The sequence below is a fragment of the Geotrypetes seraphini genome, chromosome 8 (assembly GCF_902459505.1).
Source record: "Geotrypetes seraphini chromosome 8, aGeoSer1.1, whole genome shotgun sequence".
NCBI lineage: Eukaryota > Metazoa > Chordata > Amphibia > Gymnophiona > Dermophiidae > Geotrypetes > Geotrypetes seraphini.
Window position 1 is genome coordinate 43688399 of NC_047091.1, and position 18341 is coordinate 43706739.

General features: G+C 41.7%; 2 protein-coding genes across 3 annotated transcripts in view; one reads left to right on the forward strand and one right to left on the reverse strand.

Moving 5' to 3' along the window:
• STRN4 (striatin 4) overlaps nt 1–1797 on the reverse strand; it is a 182958-nt gene extending 181161 nt beyond the window's left edge. Inside the window, exon 1 of the mRNA XM_033953901.1 lies at nt 1431–1797. Coding sequence (XP_033809792.1) covers nt 1431–1748 — 318 coding nt within the window. The 5' untranslated portion in view covers nt 1749–1797. The remainder of the gene's footprint in view (nt 1–1430) is intronic.
• Nucleotides 1004–17827, forward strand: FKRP (fukutin related protein). 2 transcript variants are annotated; one of them, XM_033953903.1, is made up of 2 exons: nt 1004–1137; nt 13221–17827. In XM_033953903.1, the coding sequence occupies exon 2, from the start codon at nt 13361–13363 to the stop codon at nt 14876–14878; it is 1518 nt and encodes a 505-aa protein (XP_033809794.1). In that variant the 5' UTR covers nt 1004–1137; nt 13221–13360; the 3' UTR covers nt 14879–17827. The 2 variants fall into 2 exon arrangements, with proteins under 2 accessions (XP_033809794.1, XP_033809793.1); XM_033953902.1 differs by lacking the exon at nt 1004–1137 and adding an exon at nt 1862–2039.
• Nucleotides 17828–18341: the final 514 nt, after the last annotated feature.

Sequence of the window (18341 nt, forward strand, 5' to 3'; positions counted from 1 at the left end):
CCCCCTTCACCATTTCAGCGGGTTACCCGCGACTAGCAGCCACCGTGTCATTCTCTAGTTTGGATTTAACTAATTTCTTAGAGAGGTCGGAAACTGAAGTACAAGTCACAGCTACATTGCTGGTACAGTTCACTATAGATTCAGACAGGGAATGGATGTTGAAACTTTTTTTCAAATATAAAGATGTTCCATTTATGTCAAATGTTGTAAGAATATACCCTGATGTATCTCGTTCCACACAGAAGAGAAGGAAACAATTTCTCATATTGAGACCCCAGGCATTGCAATTAGGTGCTACATTTGTCTTGAGGTACCTCTGTAAATGTGTTATGGTCTATAAAGATAGTCAATATGTTTTCTATGAACCACAACAGTTATCTAGATTTATTTCCGCCCATGGGCAGTCTGTAACTACTGCTTGAACCTGCTGCATTCAAGTATATATCTCAGGGAGGATAAGTTCGGACACCTGTTAGCTCCATCTGATTTTTCTTTATTAAGAGTTTCCTGTTAATTCTTCAGCTTAACTGCAACTCCTCCTCCAGTTATTGAGGACTGACTATACTTGGTGATTATTATTTTATTGTTTAATCTTTGTGCAAGAAGTTAATGCTTGCTTGAAGCATTTTTGTTCACATTGTATTTTTTCTTTATTTAACTGATAAGTATGTCAAAAGTTTAAAATATAAATAATTAAAAAAAAAACAGACCCTTTCCCAAAAAGCTCAGATTTAAACCACTATCAAAAGTTTCCTCAAAACCAAGAGTTTCCTCAAATCCAACCATTTTCTTCTACAAATAACACTAAATCTGAACTCAATCTTGTAAGAAATCCCAAAGACTTCTTCCCCCCCCCCCGTCAATAATTCCATATTAAGATCCCATTCTCCTACGCCTATTCCCCGTAGGGGGGGGGGGGGAACCGATACATGTAACACTCATCCTAAGAAGTTTTCTAAATTCAGCCCTTTCCTAAAGAAGAAGCACGCCCCATTCATAGTAACATGCCTGCTCTACAGCATCAATCTGCTCTTCCTTAGGACTCAAAACTCCATGCTAAACATCATTTTGTTTATCGCCAAGTTATCAGGCTCTCTCCTCCAATCTTTAGCAAGCCTGGATGTGGAAAAAGAAAAGGTAAGCTTCAGAAAATGAACCCTTCTCTTTCCTGGGTTCTTAATTGCCCCCGCCAAGAGTCTACTGCACCCTCACTCCAATACAAACTTTCACGTTAGACGCCTTAAACCTCGACCCCAGCCCCACGGGCGTCATGATTTCCCACTTCTTCCCCCCTTTCAGCAGTCCGCAGGTAGCCGACCCTGCTCCTCCCTCTACCCCCGCGGCCATGTTTTTCCAAGATGGCGGAAGTGAGGGTTCGGTTCGGACTGGGTCGAGTCAATCCCCCGCCTTCGCTCCGGGACGACTCTCACCTGCAGCTCGGCCCGTTCCGCCTCCCAGTGACACTTCTCGGCCTCGAAGCGCGCCCACTCATGCTGAATGAAATGCAGGATACCGGGTACGGTGAGCTGTTGCTGCTGGCGGACCGGGACCGGAGAGGAGGGCGCGGCGGCCGGGGTGATGGGCCGTGCTGGGGATGGTGGTAACGGGCGGAAGGCGGCCGCTCCTCCTCGCTCCTCCATCAGGGAAACCGCGGGCCGCTCCGCCTGCCACATTGGGAGCCATGAAAGGAACCCCCAGCGCGCAGGCGCACTTCCCAACCCAGCGCTTCCTGCCAGATTGGGAGCCATAGCGGAAGTCAGTGTGGATGAAAAAGAGACACATCCTCGATCGGAGCCCGATGCACAGAAAACGTGACTACAACACTGTTAAGTTAAAGCGTGGATCTTCATGAGACGTTCATACCCGTAAAATATGAATACAGCACAGACAGCTGAAGAATGCGTCTTGCATTGATATACGGAAACTTTGGATATAACACAGGCAGCTGAAAAATGCATCTTTATGAGAGCCCCACCATGCTGATGTACGGAAAGCATGAGTTCGGCTGCACACTGGATCTTCATCAGAACCCTGTGCAGGTATTACACTAATGCATGGAAAGCATGAATACAGTACAGATATAATCAAAAGCAGATCTTCATCAGAGGCCCAAATAACTTACACGAGAAACATAGCTACGGTTCTGCATCCCCCAACCCTATATGTCATGTCTGTCTGTCCGTCCAAGTTAGATTGTAAGCTCTTCCGAGCAGGGACCGTCTATAAATGTTAAAATGTACACCGCTGCATACGCCTTTCAGAGCTATATAAGTGATAAGTAGTAGTAGTACAACAAGAAAAGCTGAACTTTTAATCTTTGTCAGAGCCCCATGCAGGTATCACATCTATTCAAAGCAACAGCAAAAAAAGATGATCTTCATCAGAGCTTTGCACACTGATACATCATTCTAAAGCATGAATACAGCACCAACAGCAGAAGAGTTAATCTTCATTTGAGCCCCATGTTAGCTATCCTAATATAGGGACAGCATGAATACAGTTCACAGACAAGCTAAAGAGTCCTTATTCGTCATCAAAAACCCATGTAAACATCATATTAGTATGTGTGAATAGACAGCTGGAGAGTAAACTCTGAAATAGAGAGTTGCGCGGGAACAGAAATCCCGCCCATCCCTGCCAGAATCCCTTCTGTCTCCGTGAGGAATCCCCTCCGTTCCCGCCCGTCCCCACGAGAAATCTCCTCTGTCCCCGTCCGTCTCCCCATAAAAGTTATCTGTCCCCATAAAAAGCAACAATTACTTCTGACATTTTTTATTTTTTTAATACAATATAAACAAATAACTGAACAGAAATAAGAGATGCATACATCAATGGAAAGAATTAGAATAGACATTAGGTCATATGACTGTAGGGTTGACCATTTCTTGTTAAAAGAAATAAAAGAGTTGGATTTTTGGGCAATATAAAGCTCATACCTGTAGAGCAAACAAATCTGGTTCCACCATCTGGCATAGGTAATTTGTAAGAGGTCCTTCCAAAATCCACAAATGGTTTTTAATGCAGCAATGAGTAAAGAATCAAATAATGCAGCATCAAAATCATTTAAAGCAGAATTAAGAGAGGCACTTTTCAGGACAATGGTTGCATAAGAAAAATGTGCCAAAACTGAACTGGAAACCCCAAAACAAATTCAGTAAATACGGTACTTCATTTTGAACTAAACACAATTGGTGGCATAACTATGAGAGGGGGATGGACCTCACACTTTGAGATTAGCTCCTCTCAAAATGAACATCTCCCTTGCTGTAGCTGGTGGGACATTTTGTTTTTCCATCATCTTGGTCCCAGTTTCTACTTTTGTCTATCTTCTACTAATTCTCTTTCCAGGCCTCAGGAACTCTGGTTTCATCCCTGTGGGAGTCCCATGAGCCTGGGGGGATCTCTGCAGGATTCCTGCAATCCCTGTTCCCGTGCAGACCTCAACTCTGAAAGAGATTCTTTTAAAAAAGAAAGACGATGACCATAATAGAAATTGCATTCCTTTTATTCCCCAAACATATATATTTATTTATTTTTTTTTTAATAAACTTTATTTCATCAAAACTAATGGAGAGAAGCAATTACAATATTGCAGAATATTTACCTTATTTCTCTTGCATTATAATCATATCTCTACGTTTAAAGCCCAAGCAATTAAATCATACAACCTAAATTGATGCCCTAAATATTCAAGATCAGTGAATAGAGCATAAACACCAGGGGATTTAGCTAACCATGTTCAATACTTTCTATAAGCTCAGCGAAGCCCTAAGCCAGTATTCTTAGGTGGGTTTTTTTTGGTTCATTATATGTGGTAAGTGTAGACGTAGTGGTGGTCTGGACGTTTAAACAGCTGAACGTAGAGGCAGGCCATTATTTTTTTTTAAACTCCTTTTGGACTTTTTTTGAGAATGGACATTTTCCCTGCTTCTACTTTCAACGTTTAGGCCAAAAGGGGACTTAGACGTTTTTTTTTTTTTTATTATGCCCCTCCAAGTCTGCATTTAGATGCCCCATCTTATGGCAGCTCAAAGGCTGGTGCAAATACGGGCACTTAAATGTGCCAGATGTGTATGTTAATTTTGTTAAAGTTATGTTAAATTGTATTATCTGTTTTTAACCCTACTTTAAAATGTATAACCACCTTGAAATAATTGATAAGGTGGTATATCAAATTTTTAATAAACTTGAAACTTAAACTTGATGCATGTGTAAATGCAAGTATTTTATAACCTCCATGCACAGATTGTGGGCACACCCGTGCCCCTCCCCCCATGTCAACATTCACCCCTAGCCTAGAATTTACACTTCCAGGTTGCAGAATAGTGACTAAGATAATTGTGTGTGCAACTGCAACTTGGTGCCAATTAACTCCAATTGGCTGTTGAACTTTAGGTGCTACTTCCACACTGAAAATTTGGCATGAAAGAGCATTCTAACGGATGTACGGTGCCGAAATGAAAGACCCGCACGAAAACACACTTATGGTACCCATTTATATAATAGTGCCTAAGTTGCATGCTGATCTGCAAAGGGGGTTTGGCTATGAGAGGGGCTTGGGCGCTCCCTTGAAATGCATGCAGTGTTATCGAATAGTGTGGAGTAGTGCTGCCTGATTTCCAATTCGAATCGATTCACCGATTCACTTTGGGTGAATCGATTTGAATCAATGTGTATTTTTTTTAAAAAATCGGCCTCTCTGATTGAGGCCCAACCTCCCCGTGCCCGGCTGTCATCGCGCTCACGAATCCTGCCACTCAAAACTATTTTTTTTTTTTTTTTTTAAACCCTCTCACCGGTTTGTGGATTCGGCCTGACTCGGCACAGCCTGAAGTTGTGTTTGACTCCAGTAAAGAAAGTATAAAAGAAAAAAAAAACAGGCACTTTTTCAAACCCTCCCTGTAACACTAGCCTGTATTAGCAGCTGCACCACTCTCTCCTTCCGTAGCTTTAGCAAGTCAATTCGCTTCTGCAGCCTCAGAGCCTCTGTTAGGCTGTCCCGCTTCTGATGATGCAACTTCCTTCTTCCTCGGAGGCGGGACGGCCTAGCAGAGGCTCTGAGGCTGCAGAAGCGAATTGACTCGCTAAAGCTACGGAAGAAGAGAGCGGTGCAGCTGCTAATACAAGCTAGTGTTACGGATAGGGTTTGAAAAAGCGCCTGGGTTTTTTTCTTTGTACTTTCTTTACCAGAGTCAAACACAACTTCAGGCTGTGCCAAATCAGACCGGGGAATCCACAAGCTGGTGAGAGCCTGTTAATCGGGAGGGGGGTGTGGTGCCGATGGACCTGGGAGACAAGAGGGAGGGGGGCTGATAGGAGGCGAGGAGAGAAGGGAGTGATTCTGCTAGACCTGGGAGGTGAGTGGGTAAGGTACTGCTTCTAGTCAGAGGGGAGGGAAAGGGAAGAGAGAGGAGCCCTGCTAGTCAGAGAGAAGTGCTGCTTGCCCTGGGGGTGGAAAGGAGAGGTGCTGCAGCTAGTTGGTGGGGGAAATGGAAGTAGAGGGGAGGGAGAGGTACTGTTGGAGCTGAGTGGAGGAGGAAGATGAGAAGGAGAGGTATTGCTGGATTTGGAACAGAGGAGAGTGCTGCTGGACTTAAAATGGAAGAGGGAAAGCTGCAGCAGGACTGAGGGGAGAGCAGTGGAGGAGGAGAGTGAGAGGAGAGAGGGGAAGTTTGTCCATCAAGCTCCTTCCCTTTCCTTGTTTAAAAGCAGACTGAAAACCCTCCTTTTTAATATAGCTTTCAATCCTTAACCCTTCTCCTCTGCCTTCCAACCAAACCCGCTGATTAACCATTCCCCTTATTTATATCCATGACATCCTGTTTGTCTTGCCTGTTTAGATTGTAAACTCTTTTGAGCAGGGACTGTTTTCTTACCCTTTGTGACTCTGTGCAGTGCTGCGTGCATCTGGTAGTGCTATAGAAATAATTAATAGTCGTAGTAGTATGTGCTAGTCTTTATTGTTTATGTATTTGATATACTGCTTTCTCTGAGATCAAGTCAGAGCAGTTTAAATAGGAGACTACAATAGACAAGGTGCGCCCGCATCTGGTGTACTGCGTCCAACATTGGTCGCCATACCTTAAGAAGGATATGTTGTTACTCGAGAGGGTTCAGAGGAGAGCGACACGTCTGATAAAAGGGATGGAAAACCTTTCATACGCTGAGAGATTGGAGAAACTGGGTCTCTTTTCCCTGGAGAAGAGGAGACTTAGAGGGGATATGATAGAGACTTATAAGATCATGAAGGGCATAGAGAGAGTAGAGAGGGACAGATTCTTCAAACTTTCTAAAAATAAAAGAACAAGAGGGCACTCGGAAAAGTTGAAAGGGGACAGATTCAAAACGAATGCTAGGAAGTTCTTCTTTACCCAACGAGTGGTGGACAACTGGAATGCGCTTCCAGAGGGTGTAATAGGGCAGAGTACAGTACTGGGGTTTAAGAAAGGATTGGACAATTTCCTGCTGGAAAAGGGGATAGAAGGGTATAAATAGAGGTTACTGCATAGGTCCGCGTGAGCGGACTTCTGGGCATGATGGACCTCAGGTCTGACCCAGGAGAGGCATTGCTTATGTTCTTATGACAAGGTTAGAAAAGAACACCATAAAATCAATAGTAAAGATCACTAGTTGCACCTAAAATTTTATAAACAAAAATAAAAAGGGAGGGTAAAGGAGGAGGGATAGATAAACTAGACAAGGGAAAAAGACTGCTCAGATGTAGACAGGCCCAAAAAAACTAGTAATGTCATGTTCAGTGTTGATCTTTCTCAGCACCAAATTTTGAGCTTTTATTGAATTCAGCTATAGCTGTTAATTGCACACACATTAAAATAAAAAATAGAATCCAGGAGTTAAAGCACAGCTGTCCAACCTTGGCCCTTGCTAGGTCAAATTTTCAGGACTTCCACAATGAATATGCAAGAGATCTATTTGCATACAATAGAGGCAGTGCATGCAAATAGATCTCATGCCTATTCTTTGGCGGAAATTTTGAAATTGTGACTAGACTGCAATCCATAATGTTAAAGCGCTTTTCAATCTGTACCATGAAGTACTTTCATTCAGTAGGATCAGCCTCTTCAATCTATACAAACAACCTTTCCTCAATGTTACTCCAGACCAGTCCAGATCATGGGTTACACTCTTCTACCTGTAGATGAAGACTGAGAACTAGAGAATGACACGGGGACAAATTTTTCCCTGTCCCCGTGGGAACTCATTTTCTCATCCCGTCCCCGTGAGTTCTTTTCCTGTCCCTGCCCCATTCCTGCAAGTTCTGTCTTCATCTGCACAAGCCTCAAACATTTTAAAATCACAAGTATTCAAGGCTTGTGGGGTTAAGGCAGAGCTTACAGGAATGGGACAGGGACAAAACTCACAGGGATGGGGAAATTGAGTTCCTGCAGGGACGGGGACAAATTTGTCCCCGTGTCTTTCTCTAATGAGAACCACTGGTTTAATGACATCACACCATATAAAGACTGTCTAGTCCACAGCCAGCCACTATTTTTCAATCTTTTTAGGAGAAGGTAGGTAAAGTAGGCCTATGCAGTCTGGATCTGGTCTGAGATACATTTGGATTAGAACTGGACTAGGGTTTCCCTCAGAGAATGACATGGAGACAAATTGGACTAGGGTTTCCCTCAGAGAGGTGGTAACCCTTGTTGGCATTTTTGCTTACAAAAAAACAAAAGGACTAAGCCAACAAAGGCTACCGCTTCCCTTAAGAGAGACTCCTGAGGAAATTAAAAAGCCATGGGATAGGAAGCAATGTACAGTAAAACCTTGGCTTGCGAGCATAATTCGTTCCAGAAGCATGCTTGTAATCCAAAGCACTCGTATATTAAAGCAGATTTCCCCATAGGAAATAATGGAAACTCAGATGATTTGTGCCACAACCCAAAAACTTTAATACAAAATACTATACATCCTTGTTTTGCTAGACCTCGCTCATTTAGAACAGTCACTACACTCTTGCAGCGTCAGAGAGAGAAGAACCATCGGCTCAGTTGTGATGTGTATATACTGTATATACTTGTATTGCAAGACATTGCTTGTATATCAAGTTAAAATTTAATAAAATGTCTTGCTTGTCTTGCAAAACATTTGCAAACCAAGTTACTTGAAATCCAAGGTTTTACTGTACTCTTGTAGATTGGGAACTGGTAAAAAAAAAAAAAAAATCCAGAAAACAGAGAATAGGTTTAAATAGACAATTCTCTCACTAGAGGAAGGGAAATTATTTATTTTAAAAATTTATATACCATTTAAACCTAAACGGTTTACATACACGATGTTAAAATGACGACAAAATAACAGCAAATACATGATAAAATAATCATAAATACATGATAAAATAATCATATAATAAAAATAAATATACAGTCCTCAGGAAAATACCATAATGTTAGGAAATTCTACTTTACGGAGAGGGTAGTGGATGCCTGGAATGCGCTCCCGAGAGAGGTGGTGGAGAGTAAAACTGTGACTGAGTTCAAAGAAGCGTGGGATGAACACAAGATTTAGAATCAGAAAATAATATTAAATATTGAACTAGGCCAGTTACTGGGCAGACTTGCACGGTCTGTGTCTGTGTATGGCCGTTTGGTGGAGGATGGGCAGGGGAGGGCTTTAATGGCTGGGAGGGTGTAGATGGGCTGGAGTAAGTCTTAACAGAGATTTTGGCAGTTGGAACCCAAGCACAGTACCGGGTAAAGCTTTGGATTCTTGCCCAGAAATAGCTAAGAAGAAAAAATTAAAAAAAAAAAAAAAAAAATTTAAATTGAATCAGGTTGGGCAGACTGGATGGACCATTCGGGTCTTTATCTGCCGTCATCTACTATGTTACTATGTTACTAGAAGAGCTCATGGATAATAAAGGGATCTCTACTGGGATCAGTACTTTTTTGTAAATGATCTGGAAATGGGACTATGAGTGAGGTAATTAAATTTGCAGATGACAAACTTATTCTAAGTTGTTAAATGCATGTGGGCTGTAAGTAATTGCAGAAATACCTTAGGAGATCGGAAGACTGGGCATCAAAGCTGCAGCTGAAGTTTAATGTGGAGGAGGGCAAAGTAATGTATTATCCAGTTATGTTCTGCTGAATATCCTGTCAGAACCTAATTAGTGCTAGTGAACCAGGCATGAACCTCTCCTGTTCAGTTAACTTAGCACTAAATATCACCCACATTATTCATGGAATTCCAAATTCTGAATACTGCAACACTAGCATGAGGCTTTAATGAAATCCTGCGGTCCATGCCATAGCAATGCTTTACAAGTGTCAGCGTGATGCTGATATGGGACTCTACTGATCAACTTTTGCATTCTTGCTTTACAATAAATCTGATTAAGAACAAGCATGATAATAGATTCCTTTTAAAGTAGGAACCTAGCTGGAGAGTAAAGGAGTCCAGACACAAGTCTACTCTGCTAGCTGGAGAGTAAAGGAGTCCAGACACAAGTCTACTCTGTGGACATTATAACAGCCTGATGCACAATCCAGAATAAAATTGCACATTGATGTTACTGAATGCAAGGACTATATGCTCTGAAAAAGTACAATCAAGAACAATAAATTTTAGTATTTTTTTAATATATAAACTTCAATTAATTGTAATATTTCCCTATTAACACTAAACTGACCGGTATTTGTGCTTGAAAACAACCATTGCAGGTTCCTCTCTCATAGAATCTAGCTTCTGCATGCTACTAAATTTTATTAAAATGCTACATCTTCATCATCCCCAAGAGCCTAGAAATTCTTTAAAATCACCCAAATAGTATCCAAGACAGAATATATGTAATAATTTAAATAATTAATAGGATTACCAGATTTTTTGTCCGAAGAAACCTGGATACATGACCCCACCCTGTTCTGCCTTTAGCCACACCCCCCCCCCCCCCACAAAGCCTCATCTTTATTTTCCAACCTCTGGGCTGCATCTGGAGGGTCTCAGCATCCGCAGATGCTTGTAATGTCATCCAATCATGTTTAGAGGCCCTCCAGATGTGGCTAGGAGGTTGGGGCTTTTCAAAACCCGGACAAACTACTGGGTTTTAGAAAGTCCGTCCAAGTACCTAGACAGCCATCTAAAAAGAGGACATGTCCGGGTTTTCCCAGACATCTGGTAACCCTAATAATTAAAGACCATATTCTACCTCCAAGTAAAATAGCCTCCGCACACATGGACCTCGGCTAATGAAAACAAACTAAAAGCCAAGCTGCTCTTACAATGACTGGCAGCCAATGTCATATATCCACAGAGAGGCTAATTGCTAAGGAGCTTATCATCCCAAATTTACTGACTTAAATTCCTGATAAACTTTTGTGTCAAAAAGCATTTATTTGGAGCACTGTTTACCATCTTTAGCTACGGGATCATTACTGTATTACTTGCAACCACAATACTTTTTTTTTAAAAACCCACTACCTTACAATCCATCTCAAAATTGCTGCTTTTGTAGCAGTCTTTTATTTATTTATTCAGTTTTCTGTACTGTTCTCAGGTATTCAAGCTCACGAGATTGTCACTAGCAGTAATGGCCGCCATTATGAGAGTAGAGTCAATATGGGCAGAAGGCCTGGGAATCACACCTGCTCTTACACTACTAGACTTCCAGGGATTATAAAATAGGCCCAGGAGGGGCACCTACAGGTGGGTTAGTGGGAAGGGCAACTTCTGTTTGGAGAAGGGAGTGAGGGAGACAAATAGGACAAAGCACACATTTTTGGCTTCTACTGAAAACAGTTTTAGCCAAAATTGAAACTGGGAAGAAAGAAGATTTTAGGCCAATTTCAGCACCACAGTTGAAACTGAAATTTGGTTAGGCTCTAGAACTGCACATCACCTGGCATTTAATATCTGGGGTCGGTTCTGCCCATGGCTCTGAGTGGCTCAAATGCCACTTACTACTACAGTATTGGCTGAATATCAGGCAGTAGGTCTTCTGCTGACCATTTTCTTAGTCTTACTGTAAAAACTAGTCTTCATCTGTCTATGCTGTACTCATGCATTACAAGTTTTTGATGAATCAGTACATTAAATCACTTACATTTTCCCCCATAACAGCATAGAGGTTGTTTGCAAAATCTTTCACTTTTATTAGCTGCTCACAAATAATGGACCAGCATGAAAAGGCAAGTGGTTGGAGAATCTTACCGAATCTGTTTCACTACCAACTGAACAATTTAAAACTTGTTTTGCTGATACCAGTTATGAACACAAGAGTGCAATTCTTGGGTCTCATGGTGCGTAAAACCCCAGGTTCCAATTTCTACTTCACCCTTCTGCAGTTTTATAATATGTAATCTGTTTTGCCAGCAGCGAATTGATATTCATTTTCAAGGCTATAAAGGCTTTCCTTTGTCAAGCAGTAGGGTGTGTAATTTCTTTCTTCCTTCCTTCCTCCCCCACCCCCTCTCCACTAAGGCACAACTTGTTTGCTGAATGGGCTGTTGCTCTGGGAGCATACAAGTGGATGCTATTATATAATAATAATAATAATAATAACTTTATTTTTATATACCGCCAGCTAGTAAGGCCTGTGTGGAAGCTGCTCTACTGGTTCTGGCACAAGGGATAGAATAAGGGCATGTCTTGTGAGAAGATCAAAGGCCTAGCTGGGACATGTGCCAATTCTTACTGGAAGTAGAATAATCACAGCTGATGGGGAATAGCAGGTCTCCTGTACCTAATTACAGCTTGAAGGCAGGTCTGCTTCACATTCCATAATGGTTAGTGCTTATTTCTCCTCCACGCCCTTGTTACTCTTCACATGATCCCTATTCCCTTCCCATGCATGTCTGCCTGATTCTTCTGTTCCAGTCCCTCACACAGTATCCTCAGCATTAGAGACCTATTGCCTTTTACAGGAAATGGTCTTTTCACAGCAGCTGGTTCCACTGTTGGGAACAGAGGATGCCTAAAGCAGGAAACTATTTCATAAAAGGTCATTAAGCTTGAGGAGAGAGGGGAGGAAAGTGTTCTTGTTATGGAATAATCCTTTTCCCCTTCCCTACACTGCAAACATTATTGTGTGTTAGGGATGGGCTTGCATATACAGTATATGTACTACATAGCACAGGATAGGCAGTTTCAGACAATCAGTCATTAAGAGCCCTGGACTGGACAGGTCAGGTTTTCAATTTATCCACAATGAATAGTTACATAAGAACATAAGAAGTTGCCTCCACTGGGTCAGACCATCGCGCCCAGCGGTCCGCTCCCGAGGCAGCCCATCAGGTCCATGACCTGTGAAGTAGTTCCTGACCATTTTTATAACCTACCTCTACTTCTATCTGTACCCCTCAATCCCCTTAACCTTTAGGAACCTATCCAAACCTTCCTTGAACCCCTGTACTGTGTTCTGGCCTATCACAACTTCCGGAAGCGCGATCCATGTGTCCACCACCCTCTGGGTAAAAAAGAACTTCCTAGCATTTGTTTTAAACTTGTCCCCTTTCAGTTTCTCTGAGTGACCCCTAGTACCTGTGGTTCCCCACAGTCTGAAGAATCTGTCCCTGTCTACCTTCTCTATGCCCTTCAGCATCTTGAAGGTTTCTATCATGTCTCCTCTAAGTCTCCGCTTTTAAGAAATAGATCTGTAAAACATATGTTTTGAGACGCAAAAACCCAGACACATGGCCCCACCCAGTTCCACCTCCAGACCATCTCATCTCTTCTTCCCTGACCTCCAGACTGCATCTGTGTGTGACATCATCCGCACATGCTCAGAGACCTTCCGGATGCGGCTGGAGCTCATCAGGACTTTCCAAAACCCAGACAAACTGCTGGGTTTTGGAAAGTCTGTCCTGGTACCTGGACAGTCCTCTAAAAAGAGGACATGTCCAGGTTTTCCCGGCCGTCTGATAACACTAAGTATATAGAGCTATCTCCTGCATATTCATTGTTAATATCCTGAAAACCTGACTTGCCCAGGGCTCACAAGAACCAGAGCTGCCTATCCCCACAGGCACAGCATATGGCTAGTAGCAGAGCAATAGCTGGAGGAATTCTCATAGGTGATTAAAGGATAGAAGTAGACTTAGGGCCTTGTGTGCTTGCTTACACTGTAGTAGGTACTTTATTCTGGTGCTAATAAACACAGGAAGAGACAGATTGGCCTGGCAATAACAACAAACACTAATATCTTGAAATTTACAGGTTTGTCATGCTAGTGATTTGCAGATCTTTTGTCATTTGTTTTTCAGAGGCTTATATTACCCTTCATATGATGCCTGGTATGTAGCTGCACATCACCCCTCAAGAGAACAGACACATCGATCCACTATTAAAGATATCTAGTAACTATTGTATTCCATTATATTAAAGACAAAAACTGACTCTGATAATGAGGGTTACTTTCTGTCAGTGTGTTCTGGCCATTACTCTTGTGATTAATTTAGTGATCCTCTACTATGGCTCCAAGCTGCAGAAGCAGATTGTTCAACGGCATCATCATGACCTTTCAGTGAGAGGGGGTTCCTGGCAACATCCCTTTTCCAGGAGTACAGGGGTGACCATCCTCATTAGGGAGTTTGAAGACTTTGAAAACCATGTGGCAGAGGCAATTCAGTCCTTTCTCCAGCAAAGGCCAGACCAACCCCTGGTAGTGGTTGCAGACCATTTACCATACCCTCCATTGGCACTGGCTGCTGTTCCCAATGTACAACTAGTAATTTTGAAACCTTCCCCAGACCAACCTTCCCATATCTCCAAGCCAGAGTTCTACATCCAGACTGATTATGTTGTCTTGGTACCTGATGGGGTCCAAGTGGATTCTATGAGGCCACTTGATAAAATGCTAGAGGAGATTAAAGCAAGCAAAGGGAAAACTGTAATGGTGGCAGCTCCTGTGCACTCTCTGTCCCCTCTACAGTGCTTGGATGTGAAAGTGAACCTTAGAGAATGGACCATCACATACAGGATGGCCACCTCATCTCGGGTGTGCAGTGCTGTGCAGGGAAATGCCGTTGTTCTCCTTCCATCCAAAAACTTCTTCAATCTCTCTGCTCCCTTCCTGAGACCACTGTTGACCTCACTCTTCATCCAAACATCCCTGCGGGGATGGACAGTCAGAATTCTGGAGGATATCTCCTTTCCAGTTTCACATCAACCCTTGTTCAGTTCATCTCACAACCAGTGGAAGGCAGACAACCTTGGCAAAACCAACAGAGCACAGCTTTTTAATACTTTTGGCATCAAGCGAGTAGTATTGGAGGATGAACGGCAGCAGTGGTATGGGTGCAGCAAGGAAACACCACGGTGTTTTGGTACTGTGCATGACGACACACCTGAATATCTTTATGAAAACCGATGGACCCCTCCTTGCTGCCTAAAGGCCTTAAGAGAAACAGCAAAGTATGTTATCAGTATCTTAGAGCGCACAGGTGTACGTTACTGGTTGGAAGGAGGAACTCTCCTGGGAGCTGCTCGCCATCAAGACATCATTCCATGGGATTATGATGTAGATCTAGGCATCTATTTGGAAGATATCCCCAACTGTGAGCTCCTCAGGAACATTGAATCAGGATCAATTGTGGATGAAAAGGGATATGTTTGGGAAAAAGCAATTGAAGGGGAGTTCTACCGTATCCAGTATAGTGAACTCAACCACTTGCATGTTGACATTTGGCCTTTCTATTCTAAGAATGGAATTATGACTAAGGACACGTGGATGGACCATAAGCAGGATGTGGAATTTCCCGAGCACTTCCTTAAGCCTCTGGTCCCCATACAGTTTGCTGGATTCACAGCAATGGCACCTAACAATTATAAGAGTTTTCTAGAACTAAAGTTTGGCAAAGGTGTAATTGAGAATCCAGAGTATCCTAACCCAACATTGAGGAAACTGGAGCAAGCAAAGTAGCACATACAAGCCTTCTTGGGATTTCTTTCATTAAAAAGGTACTAAAGAAGGCTTTGTACCTCTGCACAAGATTCCTTTACAGACTGAATATACCAGCGTATTACTTTTAGCTTTTTTTTTTGCTAAAAGGTATAATGTAACAGCTATTGGCAAAGCAGGATTGTTTTACTCTTTCAAATGGTGGAAGTGGCACGATTTTGGCTTTGGTCTGCTAATATTCACAAAGGAAATAGGAGCTGTACATTATTAGTTTTTCAGAGTGAACTGAACAGTTATGGCTATCAAATACTTTGTTGCTATTTGCATTCACATAATCATCCTTCATGCCAGTATCCACCAATAGCTGGTGTCTGAATCAACCTGGTGACACATACTATAAGGTTTCCTAGCATCAATACTATCAGTATTTAAAAAAGTTGATGCTTCTACAGAGATAGCAACTCTTTATTTTGTGGCAATGGCTGGTGAGCTTTACTACAATAGAATGCTGTTTTTTTATTCAGATAGTGTAGCTACTGCATGTTCTTCCCCCCTCCCAAATTTGTACATAAGCCCAGGGCCTTTGATAAACAGACCTGAATCTGGGAAAATAATTTGTGATAACATTGCAGTCATTTGATTTCAGCCATCTCCATAAAAAATCGGAAAATGATGCAGATGGTATTTACCAAGCAGATGCATTATTTAATGGTATTGATGATGATGATGATGCTTAGAAAAAACATAAAGGAGCAAATACAGAAGTGCATGAGGCAGAAAAGTCACTGGGTGTTGTGTATCCCTGATCAGCTTCATATTTTGGGTGCAAAATGTGTGGAAGGCTCCTCCTTTCGCTCACAATTTTTCTGAAGCAAACAATCTGTCCTTGGCTTGTTCATTTTCCCCCTTTTAACATATCCTTTCAGCCTTCTTTGCATTTGTTGTCTTTCCCTCCTCCCAGCCTTAATTATGTCCTTTGAATTCCTGGCCAGGGGTCGTCACCAGGTACAAATTAATTGATCAAAGTCTTGATTTGCCTACTTCTGTTTCTTACAAATCTCATCTTGGTTCTTCCCATGTCACCAAAGTTCACTGTGACTTCCCATTTTCTTCCTGTAGGCATCATAGTCTCATGCTCCTCAGACATCTACTTTCACTTAGTAGGAATTACATTCCTTCCCCTCTTATCAAAAAATTCAGAACTGCTGAAAATATTTCAATTTAAAGTGACATTACTTCTGTTAATTGGCTTAAACTTGAAATTACCTTATGTCCCATTGTGTTTGTGTCTTGAATTCACTAGCACAGGAACAGTTAATACATAAGTTAAAATGACAAAAGGTTTGTAAGAGGGCATTTCGAGCAACAGGGAATAAAAAATGTACCCCATGTCACAAAGTATAGATCATTTTCTTATTATAGCACACCAAACAATTAGGGCTTTGTGCCAGACTGCTAAGAATGTAAGGCCACATTTTCTTCCTACACTAGAGGGCAGTCTCTGCATGCCAGTTAAAAGGAAATAACCCCATACATCAAAGCCTTTAGATGTGAGATTTACTGTTTTATTATTGCAAAAACCTAGCATGAGACATACTAAAAAGAGTCCTCAGCACACCTGTTCCACTTACAAGCAGTCACAAAAGCTCATTAAAATTTACATCCAGGCAAAGTTACCTTAACACTGGCAGGGTACCAGCTGCCAGACTAAGCTAACAAATCAACTGAAGGACAGACAAGTCATCCACAGTTACTTTTTCATCTTGAAGTCAAAATAAATATTTAAAACCCAGAGCTACTTTTCACCATAAAGTTGTTGCAAAAAATTTATATGGAGAGGCACAAAAGGAAACCAGCTATACAAACAGGTTTACTGAAGGATAATATTGCACCTAAAACTGGTCAAATCAGAAAAACCAGCTATTCTGTACAGATTCAGGTTAAGAATTTTACAGCCATAAATTTTTTTGCATTACAAAAGGAAGCAGGAGCACTGACACAGATGACCACATTGTAAACAATTTGTGTGTGATGGGGGAGTAAAGGAAAGAGATGGCAACAGTTCAGCAAGATAGCAATTCTGTGGCACTTATTTTTTTTGGTATTTCTCATCGTCTTACACTGGCCAAGAGGTTGCAAGAATAAATCTTTTAACTGCAGTTCTGTTTTAAAGATAAATTGGTTTCATGTTATCTTTATAAATGTAGTTTATAGCTAGCTACATGACAGAATACCCATAAAACCAGGAATGGTCCAACAAGCAAAATACTATAAAAGTTCAGAATGCTGATGTTTGAAAGGGGTACAAACAGTAGGAACACTGCTTAATTCTTCAGCAATTTCTTACCAAAGCCATCAGGGCCACTGAAATGGGCAATACACATTTTTAAATTCTCCACCATTTTCAAGGCTATTTTCATTAAGCTTTTAATCGGCAGTATTCTATAAATATTTGAATTTAAGCAAGTTCATGCTTCCAGGGCACCTAGTCCTTCATGAAAACAAGAACCTCACCCTTTTTAATCTGTTATTCTGATGTGTTCATCTATTCTGGTTTACTGTTTTTGTACCAGAGATTACTTCAATAATGACCTTGTTGGGAGGGGGGGGGGCATTAGAACCCTCACCATGACTGGGAAAGCAAGGTGAGAACCAGCCCAGCCTTAAGAGTGAGAAAGCTTTTTCAGCAGCATAAACACTTGATGGAAGGAGATGGACCATAATCCCTGCTGAAATATACAGCAGAGAGAACTAGTGCAAGGCATGAGGTTGAAGATGGTAACCCTAGCTTTCATGCACACGCTTACACCACAATTCAAAGTCTGTAAAATGGAGTGTGACTTCATATGTTAAGACTTGTGCATTCCTCTCTAAAAGGAAGTACCCCTATGCTAACGTAACAGTCCTAGATTTTGTTCTCATTAAAAAAAAAAAAATAGAATGGCACCATGTCATGTTTATGGCACACAATATAACCAGCACCAATTTTGATGTGATCTGCAATCCAGTCATATCCTGACCTATGTGCACGACGGAAGAGCGGGACTTGGGTGTGATAGTAAGATGCCCAAACAGGTTGAAAAGGTGACAGTGAAAGCTAGGATGCTTAGGTTGCATAGGGAGAGGTATGGCCAGTTGGAAAAAGGAGGTATTGATGCCTCTGTATAAGACTCTGGTGAGACCTCATTTAGAATATTGTGTACAATTCTGGAGGCCACAGCTTCAAAAAGAGGAAGGCTACTAAAATGGTGTGTGGTCTTTGTGATAAGGCTACTAAAATGGTGTGTGGTCTTCGTGATAAGGCGTATTGGGACAGACTTAAAGATCTAAATCTGTATACTTTGGAGGAAAGGCGGGAGAGGGGAGATATGATGTTTGTCATTTTGTATTGGAATAAACAAGTCTGTTTTTACATTCTTGATTTTTTTGTGGAGTGCCAATTGTCCGTTCCCACTGTTTTTGTGCGAGTCATTTAAATACCTAC

Bases quoted from the DNA above. Each gene is read 5' to 3' on its own strand.
- FKRP (XM_033953903.1), top strand. From the start codon at position 13,361: ATGAGGGTTACTTTCTGTCAGTGTGTTCTGGCCATTACTCTTGTGATT.